Source organism: Calypte anna, chromosome 1, assembly GCF_003957555.1.
Source record: "Calypte anna isolate BGI_N300 chromosome 1, bCalAnn1_v1.p, whole genome shotgun sequence".
NCBI lineage: Eukaryota > Metazoa > Chordata > Aves > Apodiformes > Trochilidae > Calypte > Calypte anna.
In genome coordinates this window covers 110109946-110123200 of record NC_044244.1, presented here as the reverse complement: position 1 = coordinate 110123200, position 13255 = coordinate 110109946, and the positions used below count along the sequence as shown (strand labels likewise).

Here is a 13255-nt window from a genome sequence, read left to right as displayed (position 1 = left end):
TCTCTGAGCAGCCCTAACCAAATGCTAACATTTTGAAGCAGCAGACCTTTTTTTAACAAAACACAAACCAGAATATAGACCACATAAATCTTCCTTACATACCTACAGCTTCTTATTCATCCTCAAGAATAAGAACCTACTCAACCACAAGCTGGCCTCAAGTTGCACCAGGGAAGGTTTAGAATGGATGTTAGGAAGAATTTCTTCACAGAAAGGGTTATCAGGCATCGGAATAGGCTGTCCAGGGCAGTGGTGGAGTCACCATGCCTGGAGGTATTTAAAAGATGTATAGATGTGGTGCTTGGGGACATGGTTTAGTGGTGGGCTTGGCAGTGTTAGGTTAAGAGTTGGACTCAATGATCTTGAAGGTCTTTTCCAATCAAGGCGGTCCTGTGATTCTGTGAATTTTAGGGTTTCAAAGTCAAGGTTTAAGCCAAAATCTCCTAGTATATGAGGGAGTCAAGATCTACTAGTCAGTGGAAAGAAACATCCCTCTGCTTCTTTCACTGCCCTGCCTCCCACAACAGTACAACTTGGCATGCTTTTGAAAAAAAGGTTAAAAGTATTTCTTAATACATCCATAGCATTAGCTAAGCAAAAAGCAAACTCTTACATAGCTTGTTTGGCTAAGACAAATATCTTGCCTAATGTTGATGCTTGTCTAACATTGAGCACACAAAGCTGATCTGATACCTGATCGGAGGAAAACCCTTCCTTATTTGCATGCAGTGCTTTGCACTGGCTCTTATGTGAAGCAATATCCAAGGCAGTGTCCTGTTCTGATGCTGCACCTTCAAAACCTCCCATCTGGGAGAAGGAAAAGATGGAATCCAGTCTCTCTACTCTCCTCCTTGGTATTTATCTGTGATATCGATTAGTTAGCTCATACATTAGTTATATGGCATTTCACGGGTGACAAATATTCACACACACCCACACACCTGCCAATGAAGTATTTCTTAGGGCTGCAGAGAGACTTAATGCTTCCTGGTGTTCATCTCTGTTCCAGGGCCAACAAGCATAGACTCATGTAAGCACAGAATGAGACTTACCAACACAAACAGACTGCTTTTGCCCTTAACTCTGACTGCATGCTGAAGTACAGCTCCTGGCACAGGACAGAACACTGCCCTTCACAGCTATGTCCCAGTCCAGAGCTGCTGAAAAACATAGCTCTCCTCCCTTTCCATTTTCTCTTGGAAGGCAGAACTTGTCATCTGAAAAAAACTGCAAGATAGCACCTAGACTAGACAGACCAAGTCTATGAAGTTCTCTATTTTGAGTGCCTACTTTTCACTTCCCAGAAAGATTGGCTAACACACTGGATTTCTTTGCTTTACTTCTGTATGCTGAAGAGATGCATCGGGAAGGATTTTAAAACAAACATTAAAATAAAGATTTTGGGTTTATTTGGGCCCCCCCATCAACTTCTATTTATTAACTTAGCATTATATTAATGCTGTGAGTAGACATGCTGTTCTGACTTCAGCTCAGTGAGGTGTAGTAGCTGCCACCCCTCTGTTCATCTGCCCAAACCACCACCATTCAGACTGCCAACATCCAGCAGCACCTACAACTGCTCCCTAAAAGACTTCAGTCCAAGTAAGTAACATCTGAAAAACAATCACCACCACTAAAGATCATAAAGGTCACAGTCCTTTTTTTTAATTGAGCAGAAAAAAAGAATGCTTCCCATGCAGTTATTTCAGTATACCTCCTGGGGCAATGACATCTTGCTGGGAAGCTCCTAAAAAGCTGCTAGGAGCAGGAACTTGTTAACCTGTTTCACCTCTGGTCAGAGTATGCCTGGCAACAGCAGAGGATTTCATGTTTCAGTGATAAATAGCCTGCCAAAAGCACAGAGCTCTAGGAGTGTGGTTGTGCTGCCATGGTACAATTGCTGAAAATACTAATTTCCTGACATCTCTCCTACATGGCTGGAATCTGGTCCTTACATCTTGTAACCACTTTCCTCTTTAATAGCCTATCTCCTTTGTTTAGAGCTGTATAAGTAGCTTTTGGTGTGTGTGGAGGGAAAAGGGTATAGCAAGAAGGTCCTTGAGATTGGAAACAAACCCTAAAATAGAAGTTAGTTAATGGGATTTGCTCTTCCTATTAAAAATGCATAAAGCGGAGGGAGCGAGTGGTTCTCCTCTAATCCTTTATAGATCAATTGTCTGACTATTTACTTGTCATGTGGAAGGCCCAAGTTCTAATGTCCTGACCAGCAGCAGAGAGGAGTTTGGACTGCTGTGACCCACTTCATAGGAGCCAAGGGGCCATTGCAAGAGTTCTTGGGTTCTTTCAGTTCCCCCCCATCAACTGAAATTGTTCCAGTCGATACTTAAGTGCTTTGCAAAAAGTAAAACTTTTCAATCAGGGAAGCTGAGCTACAGAAGATAACTAGTTCATTTATTTCAGATAGTGGACACTTGCAAGCAGGGAAGACCACTTCATGCCAGATCTCTGCTCTCAAATCAGATAGGAAAAGGATCTCAATCTTGAATTATCAGAATACAGGTAAAAACTCTGTCTTTTGGGCATCTGGCCAAGTGCCCTGTTACTGTATTTCCTGTGATTTGCAATGACTATGGCTCTCTGATTGTGAATCCATGACAAAAATATTACAATTGTTCACATTGAAATACATAGGATTTGCTCATCATCTTTAATCTTCTTGGCACTGTTCGTTGTATCAAACATAAATTTATGAATTTAACCATAAAATGCTGATTCAGTTACTCTTAGCTCAGAGAAATCCACCATCCTCATGCCCTACTTCTAAAGCCCACCCTACTTCCAGAGAAGCTTTTAAATATAAATAATTCAATAATGAAGGTCAAATGCAGCTTTATTGATATGAATAATCCTAGTGAATGGCTTCCATTCTATACAATAATAAGCATTATACTTGGAAAGGAACTGCTTGCCATAGCACGTTCTTCTACTTTATAAACACTTGGTTTTGAACGACTGATTTTTAATTTGTTAATACTTTGAATCAGAGCAACAAGGATTATGTGCATATTTCTGAAATGCTTAGAACAAAATCTTCCATCTCTGCACTATTTCTGATGCACTTCCATACATGCATTTCTTGCCTGTACTGTGACCCCCCTTTTACGTCCTCCCTTTCCCTTTTCATCTCTTCCTGTCCCTTTTCTATTTCCACTTTTAACAGCAGTAGACCAGGAAAGATTCTGCTCCCCTGTGACTTACAAGAGACATAGCAAAGATGACACTCCATTCAAAAATCATGTGATCATTTAACAGGAATTTAACATTTCAAGCAAATTTAAAGACATTAGCTTACCAGGGATGTGCGAGCTATCGCTTGCACAACAGCAGTGAAGACTTTCTGGGGCAGACGGAGAAGAGTAGTCCCACTGTCTACTATTGCTTTATCAGCATTATACTAATGAGGAGGGAAAAAGGAGAGAAGTTACTGTAGTTAATGTAATGCTTATTCCACTGTTTCATAACAGTAAGAAAACTGTTAGTTTTTGATAGATGTCTTTTCCAACCTGCTTGTCATACTTGTCTGTAGCTTGCTCTGACAGCTTTAATTCAAATGAAGTCTGAGAGCAAAACAAGATAAGGTTAGACTAGATACAAGAGTGAGTTTATCTGCACCACTCAGGAAATTACTGTGTCACCAGTGCTGGTGCAAATGGCTACACCCCTGTGAAAAGAAGCAAAGCCCAGCCCCTCTCAGAGGTGTGAGCTAATCCACTTTACCTCCAAAATGCTTTGTGTTAAGGCACTCTCATGGTCAGTACAGAGAGATGCTAAGCACACTGATGTAGCTTACATGTATGTCCAAGCTCTGGATCAAGGTCTCTTCTGTTATGAAAACGACTCGGGAAAACTGAGTTTAAACACAGTTGAAAACTGAGTTTAAACACAGTACAATAGCCTACTTCTAATGACTGGTGTATCTCATTTAAAAGTAGTCAGGGAACATTAGACCTCATTACATGGCACGGTTGGTACTGGCTCAAGAGAATAAATGCCAAATGCCACCACCACGGTTGCTGAAAATCACTAAAACACAGACAAAAACAAGTACAAAGAAACCTGAATTTTCATTCTTGCTGACCCAAAACCTGTGCTAAAAAACTCAATCAAGCATTTATTTTCATTATTAAAACCCCAACCCTCAGATTAAGAGATTTTGGCAAACTTCATACACAGAATAAGCATTCTGAACAAAGAATAAGCATTCTTAAATATTGTTTTCATAAAGTCCTTGAAAACTAAGATTAATTGTGGGAAAGGAACAAAAGGTAAGTAGCAGTGGCAGCTGTTTCCACAAACTACATTTCTTACTAATTTAGGCAGCAGGATCAATATAACTGAACAGTGACATGTTTATGGCATAACCATAGGACAAAAGATAATACACAGCAAAACTTTTAGGAAGAGGCCAAACAGCAAGTGAATTTAAAATACATTGGTTCTGATGTTATCAAGTCACATGGGATATCTCTAGCACAGTGATAAAAACAAAAAGTAAAATAGTTAACTCTTAATTTTTTTTTTTCTTCTGAAAAAAGACATGCTATAGGCTGCCAAGCAGAGCTGAAAGGAAAGCAAACAGGAAATCGTTTATCAGACAGTCAGAAATACTTATAAAGAGTAGAAAGAAATACCAAGGCATTGTGGACTCAGTTTTAACAAGTTTTTATCAGAAATACACAATAGCCAGCATCCTGGAAAGCCACTCTTGGGGGAAAAAATAGGCAGGAGGCACAGCCAAGAGGGTTGATGACTAGGATAAAGCCATGCCAAATGTCTGGAGCAGCAGGATCGATCAGGCAGGGAAAAAAACCATCTGGATTCTCATGCTGTGTACAGTGTAATTGCAGTGGTCAGTAACTTCTGCCTTCTTAGTCTTCCTGGCTAATATCTAACACTGCACTGTTAATATCTGCACTGCTGGCAGCCCAGTATTTCTCTCAGCCCTGGTCTGCCAGGCTCAAGGCCACAGCTGCAGTGTAACACTGGACAGATTCCCAGCACTGAAGCCAGGGGATTGCTTTTTCCTTGCAAGGAAAGGAGTAGTCTCTGGTTATGGTTCAAAAAAATGTTCCATTTCCTAGAAAACAACTAAGAGGAGAGAGGGCACACAGTTTATCAGCCTCTACAATGAATTATGCATCATCTGCAAGCCCCTAAGTAGCCAAAAGTTAATCATACTACCTCTCATTTACTCTTCTTCCTCTAAATTTTTGCAGGAAGATCTCCCTTGATCAAGAAAGGAATCATGCCTTCTGTAACACCAACTCTCATGTTATGCTAATATGTACCACGTGAAAAGAAGCCCTGGCTTGGAAAAGAGCCACAATAACAGGAAACTTTTGTAACACTGCTAGGTTAAGCGAGTTGTTTTCTGGAAACAGCATCTACTATACTATTTATACAAGGGCTCCTCTTCAAAAACATGTTGCCTTTTGTAAGGTCAGAAAGAAAAGCAAACACAAACATTTATGTTGGAGGACCAGCAGCTTTGCATTCCTAACAGTGTTAGAGAGAGGCATTTAAATAGACCTTGTTTTGCTTAATAAGTTGAAAGATGGTATGACTAATGTAAAATATTTTATATAGCAATATGATTTCCATATTTTGTATGAAAATGTAAAATTTATGCACATGCAAGGTTTTAATAATTAATTCCACTTCATTTGTACAAATGATAAAAACCTTAGAATTACCATGTCTTAACGATTTCCAACTAAGAGAACAAGTATAAGATAAAATTAAAATGTCTAATGAAAACAGGGCATGAAAATTATAGAAATAAAATCAAATCTTGAAAAGCAACAAGCATCAGTAAGAATTTCTCTGCGGAACAGGATGAAATGCTTTGAGAAGCATTCCAGGATGACACCTGCCCATTGCAATAGCTAATTTAGACATCACTAAAACCTTCCTTTTTCAATGCCAGTCCAAAATCTTTCTTTTTCTATGTTTGACCAGAATTGCCTTAAACCCTTTGGTTTGATTTTACTATGTGTCAGAAAACCATAAATTGTAGTTTTTTAAAGTGTTCCTCCTTGCATCAATGCACTGTCAGTCTTTAGACACCTTCATTACAACTGAAACTAGTCAAGAAGCTGAGCCTTTCCAAGCTACAGCAGCCTTATTACAGTGGACTGACTGCTTACTTAACAATTTTAGCCTAGTCCCTAATTTCCTGAGAATACTCCCTATGACTGTGATGTTCCCTTTGAAGAAATTTTAATATGCTTGAGGTACACACTTCTTTTCACATGGCTCATTCATTTTTCTCGAGCTTGACATGCAGTCTAAATTCTTATAAGGAAACTGCAGTATACATCTGCTTGCAAAGACAAAACTGATCAACTAAGTGTTTTTCTTAACCAAACTTGTGTTTTATATACACAGAAACGTATTACTACAAATACCTCTCTGCAGTCCAATTCAAGGTTCTGTCCACCAACCTCCAGTTTGAGAATTTCAACCTGGTAGTACCACTCCTCTTTGAGTGGTGTGTACCAAATATCACCCGTGTACAGACTTGGCTCAATTCCACCCAGAACCTAAGGGAAAGGAGAAAGAAATTCACACACTCAAAAAACTCATCTGTTTTGGGGCAAGCATAGGAAAAAGGGGGAATGTTTAACTATTATACACAGGGCATAAAAATTTTTCTTTTGGCATAATTTGTAAGGATTTTCTTGACAAGTTCTTGGTCAATAATAAAGCAGTATGAAACATCTAGACATTAAATAGATGGTGCTTCAGTCAAAGAGAATTCCCATATTGAGGCAAATTACCAGCATCTTCATCTACAAGCTCCCCCTGATTCTCTTATGAAAGCTCCACTGCTTAAAATCAAAACAGTATCTTCAGAGATTTAATCTAGGCAATGTATAAAAATGGGTCAGAGTATTGCACTTTATTAGATCAGAATAGTCTTGCTACTGCTTAAGAATATTTAATTTTTCTTACACACATCCAAAATGGAATATGACCACCCCATCATTGCTATCACTATTACCTTCCATGAAGACTTATGTTGAAGCTGACTGGGAGTATTCTGGACCAACAGATTTTGAGCTGTGCTCACATAAGTGAGTTCTCTCTTGGGATTTCTCTATCTTAAGCATGTTAACATTTGCAGTTTGTGAATTTACAGCCAAATAATGTTTTGTGATCAACTTCTGTGCTGATATGCGTATTTTATCATAATTCAGGGCAGTCATTCAAACTCATGATCCTAAATAAAGACCAATTCTTGGTCCCACTAAAACTGATGGAAAGACTTCCAAGAGTAACTACAAGGGGAAGATCTGGTATTCATATTACATATACCAGATTATTTCCTTTGGTATGTTGCCTAAAAAAAAAAAAAAAAGGAAAGGGGCTCGGTTCCTCTCCCCCTTTTCACATAATATGTAAAAAAAAATTACTGTAGCATTTTGGCAATTTTGAACAATCTTAGCAGCTGAGTAAGTGAGAATCTGCCCTGAGGAACCACTGCAACATTCATGTTTTTCTTTACTAAAATTAAACTTTAAATGCAGAAGTTTACTCAAAATTGAGAGAGTAAAAAAGAATGGTGAATAAAAATAGACTCTTGAGAATTATGATCCATTTAGTATGTTTAAACACTAAATTTGGAAGAATTAGGAAAGTCATAGAAAAGAGGGAGCGAGATTAACAAAGATACATCTTCCCTCTCAGATTGACAGATACCCACAAGACTACCTCCGTTGGTACCACTTCCAGAAACAGGCAGTCCAGCACCACACATTTGCAAGGAGAAAACGTTGGGGATCTTTGCTTGTCTCACAAGAGAATCAAAGAACGTCTCCACAGAACTTGATGGCTTGAAGGTGTTGAAAAACAGAACAAAAAAAACCAGAATTGCAAAAGTATTCATTAAAAAGTTTCTTTGCAGATAGGAGCACATCATTCAAACAAGACCACTTTTCACAAGTAAATTGAATTTCTGACAACAAGGTGATGAAAATTCTAGATATAACAAGCCAATAAAACCCCAGCATCTATCATTTCTCTGTTTCTATTGTTTTTAAAAACATTTTTACTCTTGACCACTGCCATTTAAATACCTAAAGCCTAAGAGCATTTTTCAACAGCAATTTTCAAACTCAAATACTAATTTCAATTTCAGACAGAAACTCTCACTGATGCTTTATGCTTGGAAAAGGCTTTGGGTTATTGGAACAGTCAAATGTATCTTAGCCTTCCCAACTTTCCACAGTGAAAAAGCAGAATTTTAAAGTGAGGACTGTCAGTTTTTACGCATGGTTTAATTGTTATGAAATCTGAATTCAGTGACCCTAATTCCCTCTTTTTTCTTTTATATAACTTCACATCCAAGCACACTCACGTCAGCTGATTACTGGGCAAGAGGTTATTTCCTACACTGCATGTCATGCTTGTCTGTGCCTTTATCAAAGTCCTACAATTTCATTGTAACTGAGATTTCTGTGCAGGTACCTCCCCTGACATGCACAGACCTCGGTGAGCTCGCAAGGTGCCAAGTGCTCTTACTACACAGAACACAGAGCAGCCTCAGAAGCCGATGACACTGAAGTCTTTGGAAGAAGGGAGAAATAAGTGCCCTGAATACAGTATTTGCCCAAACCAGAGTTTGAGAAGCAGCTCTTCTCTGTCTGCTGACAGTGTATGACAGCAAATACAAGCAGAAGGCAACACAACGATCACACAACTCTTGAATAAAGCATTTTTATTCCAGAGTTGGCAGGGAGGATCTAATAACTTTGTTCTAACAGCATATACCTCAGTTCATGAATTTCAGTGCAGGTTGAAAACTACGACTATGTAGTATTCCAATCACATTTTCAGTTTTAGAGCATACGGTTATAAATTTTAGAGTATAAATTTTAGGTTTTAATTTAAACTTCCACCTGAATTTCCTACCTTCTCAAGAACAGGCTGTGCTCAGTTCTATGTTAATGAAACCACTGTAGCTAATACTTGTTCTGAAATTATCCATATATGTCCTCTTTTACTTTTATATGCCAAACTTTTACTTGATAAATGGAGAATGTCTTAGGATTAATTGCCAAGGGCTTTGCAAAGTTCATCACCCCACTGAGAAGTCTTGAGGGACATCATCAGAGCCCTAATAAACACCCTCTACATTCATACCAGAAGCTTTTACTCCCATGCTTTGGTACTACAAACTCTGTAAAAGCTTATTAATTCCAGAGTAACCAGAACTGGAGCCTTCATCACCAGAAAAGCCAAAATCCTCACATGAGATTATGGTACCATCACAACCCAATTTATTCTTTCTGGAACAAATACAAAGGATCCATAGAAAAGAGTTGTTGGAAGGGAGTAGTCTAATTCTTATAGATCATCTGCTCACTTTATTTTAAGAGTCAAATTTCTATTTATTGTCATTGCGTAAAACAATAGCTGGGGAAAGGATAATTTACCTTGGCTAAGGCACTGTAGGCAAGACCAAGTATTCCATGCCATTTAACCCCTGGTAAGAAGAAATTATCCGATTCAAGAATGGTAGCAATGTTGATGGTGTAGCTGCCATCTACTCCTTTTGGGATAGTAATGACATCAGTACCCAGCACTCCAGTCCAGCTCCCTTGACTGTACTTAACTGTGACAGCAATCCCTTGAGATTTGTATGTACTTGACCTGTGTAAGGAAGAGATACACTTATGTGTGAGTTTTTAATTTACAATGCAAGATGACAGGATATATTCAATCTCAATTTTTCCCAAAGAGGAAAAACAGTGAGGTCTGCAAAGTCAATCACATGATCTCAAAGAAGACAGGGGATGGATTGTAAAAGCAGTAAAAAGCAGTAATATAAAAAATAAATCTCAAGGCCCTTTTTTTATCCTGAAGCCATCAGTGACTCAAATTTTCATAATGTATTTTTTTTTTTTTTAGATATAAAATAAATCTAAGTGCAACCAGTGCAACATGTCCTCGACTCAGACTGGTCTATTAGAATAGGAGCAATACCCTCTAACTGGGGATGGAATGTATTAAGTGGCTCTAGGAAATTAAAAACTTCTGCATTCAAATCTTAAATTGAAATGCCAAGCTAATTGAACAGCTGTAGACTAACACCTCATTAATATTATTAAAAAATCCATTTTGGGTAAATTGGAATATTACTGTGAGTATCAGCAATGAGGCACATGTTTTCTAAACCTGCATTTGGTCTATCTATCAGGAACTAAGTGGACTGGGATATTTTTAACAAATGATTCAGTGACTTGGAGGAGGAAAGAAAAAAGTTCCTTCAAGACCAGGACAGCAAACGCCAAGGAGGAGTTACACATGGCCAGAAAAAGAAGGAGAATTCTGTTCAGAAGATATAACAAAAACATTAAAAAAAAATATTTTTTTCATTTTAACTAGAATTTAGCACAGAACAGAGCACTGCCAAAATATTGTTTCTTATGTCATGCTTCATTTGAAGGAAGCTCAACATGGCAACAGCAAATTCACTACACAGAAAGCCCTGCTTACCACTGACCTCACCAAACACATGCAATACCATCTTAACTCTATGCTTTCTTGCTACTCTGCAGCAAACCAGGACTTCAGATTTTCCTGCTTACTCATTCACTTCTTCTTAAGCACTAACTCAATGCCTCCACACACAGCAACAGCAAAGAAGGGATGGAAAACAGCAATGGGCAAAAAAATCTGAACAGAAGTTTTGATCTCTAGTGATGAATGGCACAAGGTAAGTGATTCAGGGCCAACAACTTTAAGAAAAAAACCACTTATTCCACACCAGAAATGACTGATTTTTAGCCAGGAAGTCCTATCTATTTTGCAGGGTTACCTCAAAGCATAAACTGTACAGTGTACATGACCAAACTTTCAGAATCATACCACAAAGCATCAGCTCACTTTTGCTTGCTGGTACCTTAATGTAATTGAACATAAACTCTTGAAATTTCATGTGGTGAGGCAGTAGAACTCTCACTGAAATAAAACTGATTAGTGTTGCTGAATATTGGCAGCTCTGAGTATGTTACTCTTTCATATACTGTTACAGAGCCATCACTGACAATCTAGTTTCAAGTGTAAAAATCCCTTTATACACCTGTTTTATTATAAGTAACATTCTCAACAAAACTTACTTGGTATTTTGAGCAGCATGAGAAACACACGCTGTGATTTCTTGTCAGTTTGGAAAAATTAGGCCATTTCCTAAAACCTTCTACACCATGGTTATCTATACAGCATGGGCATCACAGTAAACTTGGAACTTTTCGCAGCAAAGATTTGTCAGAACCACTCAAAAGCCCAGCTTGTAAAAGAGTTCATGATAACAGTTCTATTCATCTTGTACAGGAAGACCCAGGTAATGAAACAACAGAATTTTATGACACAAATTGCATGACATGCAGCTTCATTTAACATGCCAGCTGTAAAACTGCTAAAGGAGGACTCTTCCTGAACAACACACTCTCTGGATCCTTTGAAAAAAAGGTAATGCCTTTCCCATGCACCCTCCTGACTTTCAGTCAAAAAACAATCATGCATTTAATCTAAGATTTTGATCATTTGAATAAAATTAAACTAAGAGCATAGCAATCAGGAAATTCAGACCCATCATTATTTTTCTCCAGCACAATATTAATATTCTAATAGGCACACGTCTATAACTCAGTCTCATTAACTTAACAAATTACTAATCCTCCTTTCCTCTCATCTTCAATTTGCAGTTTATGACTTTGATATGGAAGCACTTCTCGATAATATAGAGGGAAACTGCAGGAATGATTACCAGATAAGAGGAAACCTCTTTATCTAGTGTTGAAGTGTTCCACATAGTATGGAAGAAAGGTCCACATAGGTCACTTGTCTCATTTACACATGGAAAGAGGTCACTCGGGTAATTTTACAGATCTGGCTGATGTGATATCAAGGTCCATGTCTACCATCTGTGTAAAATCATAAGAACCAAGGACGCTAGCCTGGCTACTGGGAAAAGGCTATCATTAAGTCCAGTCTCAAAAGGAGATGAGCAGAAGGGCCCAAGGAACTACAGACCACCGAATTTCACCTCAGGCCAGAAAAAGTATCAGACACCGTCCTCCTGGAATTTGTTACCAAGCACATGAAGGACAAGAAGGTAATCATGGACATCAACAAGGGATTTTACAGGCATCTCGTACCTAACCAACCACACTCTCTTTGCCTTCTATAAGATGAGCAGCTATGTAGATGAGAAAGCAGTGGCTGCAGCACCTCTAGACTTCAGTCAGGCTTTTGACACCCACATCATTCCTATTCAGAAGCTGATAATGTGGGGCTGAAGAAACAGATCACTGTGTGTGTTGAAGATGGGCTAGGCCACTGGGCCCAAAGGGCTCAACATCAGGCTCATGACAAGCATGAGTGAAAGCAAAATCGTTTAACATCTTCAAGAAGGTACATGATGGACAGACTGCCCCCTTATCAGATTTGAACAGGACATTTCATTAAACAGAGTAGTTGACATGCTGAATGGCAGAGCTTGAATCCAAAGGAACCTTGAAAAATAGGAAGACAGAGCCAACAGAAACCTCATGGCGTTCAACAAGGAGAAGCACAAACTTTTGTAGCTGATAGAAACAACTCCAGGCATCACGATGGACTAGGCAGCACCTGAAAAGGACCCAAAAGGAGTTGGGGTGGTGGTGGACACAAGGCCAAATAAAAGCCAACACCATAATGGCCCTGTGCTTACATCAAACTCTACATTAGGCCACATTTAGAAGGCCATGGACAACACATTCAAGGAAGTCTCTCACCCTCTGGTCAGCACTACTGAAACCACACCTGGAACAGACCATGGCTGGCTGTGGGAGCCCACTTCAACAGGAATTTGGAGAAAGGGAAGAGGGACTGGCATAGGGTGAGGATCATGAACACCAGACCTGTGATGAGAAGCTAAGAGGAGCAGGGCTTCAGTTTTGCAGACAAGAGGCTAAGGGGAGATAGCACAGCAGCTTAAAACTACTTGACAGAAAGTTACAAAGATAACACAGTCAAACCTTTCGCTGCAATGCCAGACAATAACATACAGGGCAACATCCATGAGTAATGTCTTGTGAGCTTCAGGTTGGAAATTAGGAAATACTTTCTCCACAGGAGAATGTGGCACAGTACTGAAATATGGTTCCCAAAGAAAGCATGGATTCTCCACCCTTAAAGCTTAGAAGGACTTGGCTGGACCAGCCATGGCTGATCTGACAGCCCTGCC

At 39.0% G+C, this 13255-nt stretch overlaps 1 protein-coding gene across 2 annotated transcripts in view; it reads right to left on the bottom strand.

The window, feature by feature from the left end:
* Positions 1–13255, bottom strand: part of BACE2 (beta-secretase 2) — a 48659-nt gene that overhangs the window by 9918 nt on the left and 25486 nt on the right. For both annotated transcript variants that reach the window (XM_030469114.1, XM_030469115.1), the window contains exons 3-6: positions 9459–9675; positions 7727–7855; positions 6429–6563; positions 3314–3415 (exon numbers count right to left, since the gene is read on the bottom strand). In XM_030469114.1, coding sequence (XP_030324974.1) covers positions 3314–3415; positions 6429–6563; positions 7727–7855; positions 9459–9675 — 583 coding nt within the window. The remainder of the gene's footprint in view (positions 1–3313; positions 3416–6428; positions 6564–7726; positions 7856–9458; positions 9676–13255) is intronic.